Genomic DNA, 480 nt, shown 5'->3' on the forward strand with positions numbered 1-480 from the left:
ACCACTGCAATGGTCACAATATTGACGGGTACCAATGTGTCCACCACGTTGTACATTAAAGTGATGACCCACAACTGTTTTCACATGAGGCGCCAATTCTAAAGGATCCGCTTGTGCCGACTCTAACTCTTTCAGTGAATAACGCAAATCAACTAAATGGCGGACCAGCCAACGTCTTTCTTCACTGCATTCATCGGAAAGCATGACCAAATCCCGACAATGGGCAATAGCTGCTTCCAAATCTTGTGCGTTGGCGTCAGAAGTAAAGATTAAACGCCATTGTTCTTTTACTAAAGATGCTGGTATTGGATAGGATCTATCACTTTGCGACGCAGTAGAGCTAACATCGTCGTCATGAGCACCAGTGGCACTATTATTAACACTATTCTGCTGCAACAAACTGGAAGCACTTTCGCTGATGAACGTAGTCAATGCTCCGGGTATACTGGCTAAACTACCTCGAATAGGATTCATTTTTTA

At 43.8% G+C, this 480-nt stretch overlaps 1 protein-coding gene across 1 annotated transcript in view; it reads right to left on the bottom strand.

Moving 5' to 3' along the window:
- LOC118747549 (differentially expressed in FDCP 8 homolog) overlaps window positions 1–480 on the bottom strand; it is a 3,370-nt gene that overhangs the window by 881 nt on the left and 2,009 nt on the right. The window contains exon 2 of the mRNA XM_036481598.1: window positions 3–458. Coding sequence (XP_036337491.1) covers window positions 3–458 — 456 coding nt within the window. The remainder of the gene's footprint in view (window positions 1–2; window positions 459–480) is intronic.

The sequence above is a fragment of the Rhagoletis pomonella genome, unplaced genomic scaffold (genome assembly GCF_013731165.1).
Source record: "Rhagoletis pomonella isolate Grant_MI unplaced genomic scaffold, Rhpom_1.0 Rhpom_scaffold_00012, whole genome shotgun sequence".
In the NCBI taxonomy this organism is placed as follows: domain Eukaryota; kingdom Metazoa; phylum Arthropoda; class Insecta; order Diptera; family Tephritidae; genus Rhagoletis; species Rhagoletis pomonella.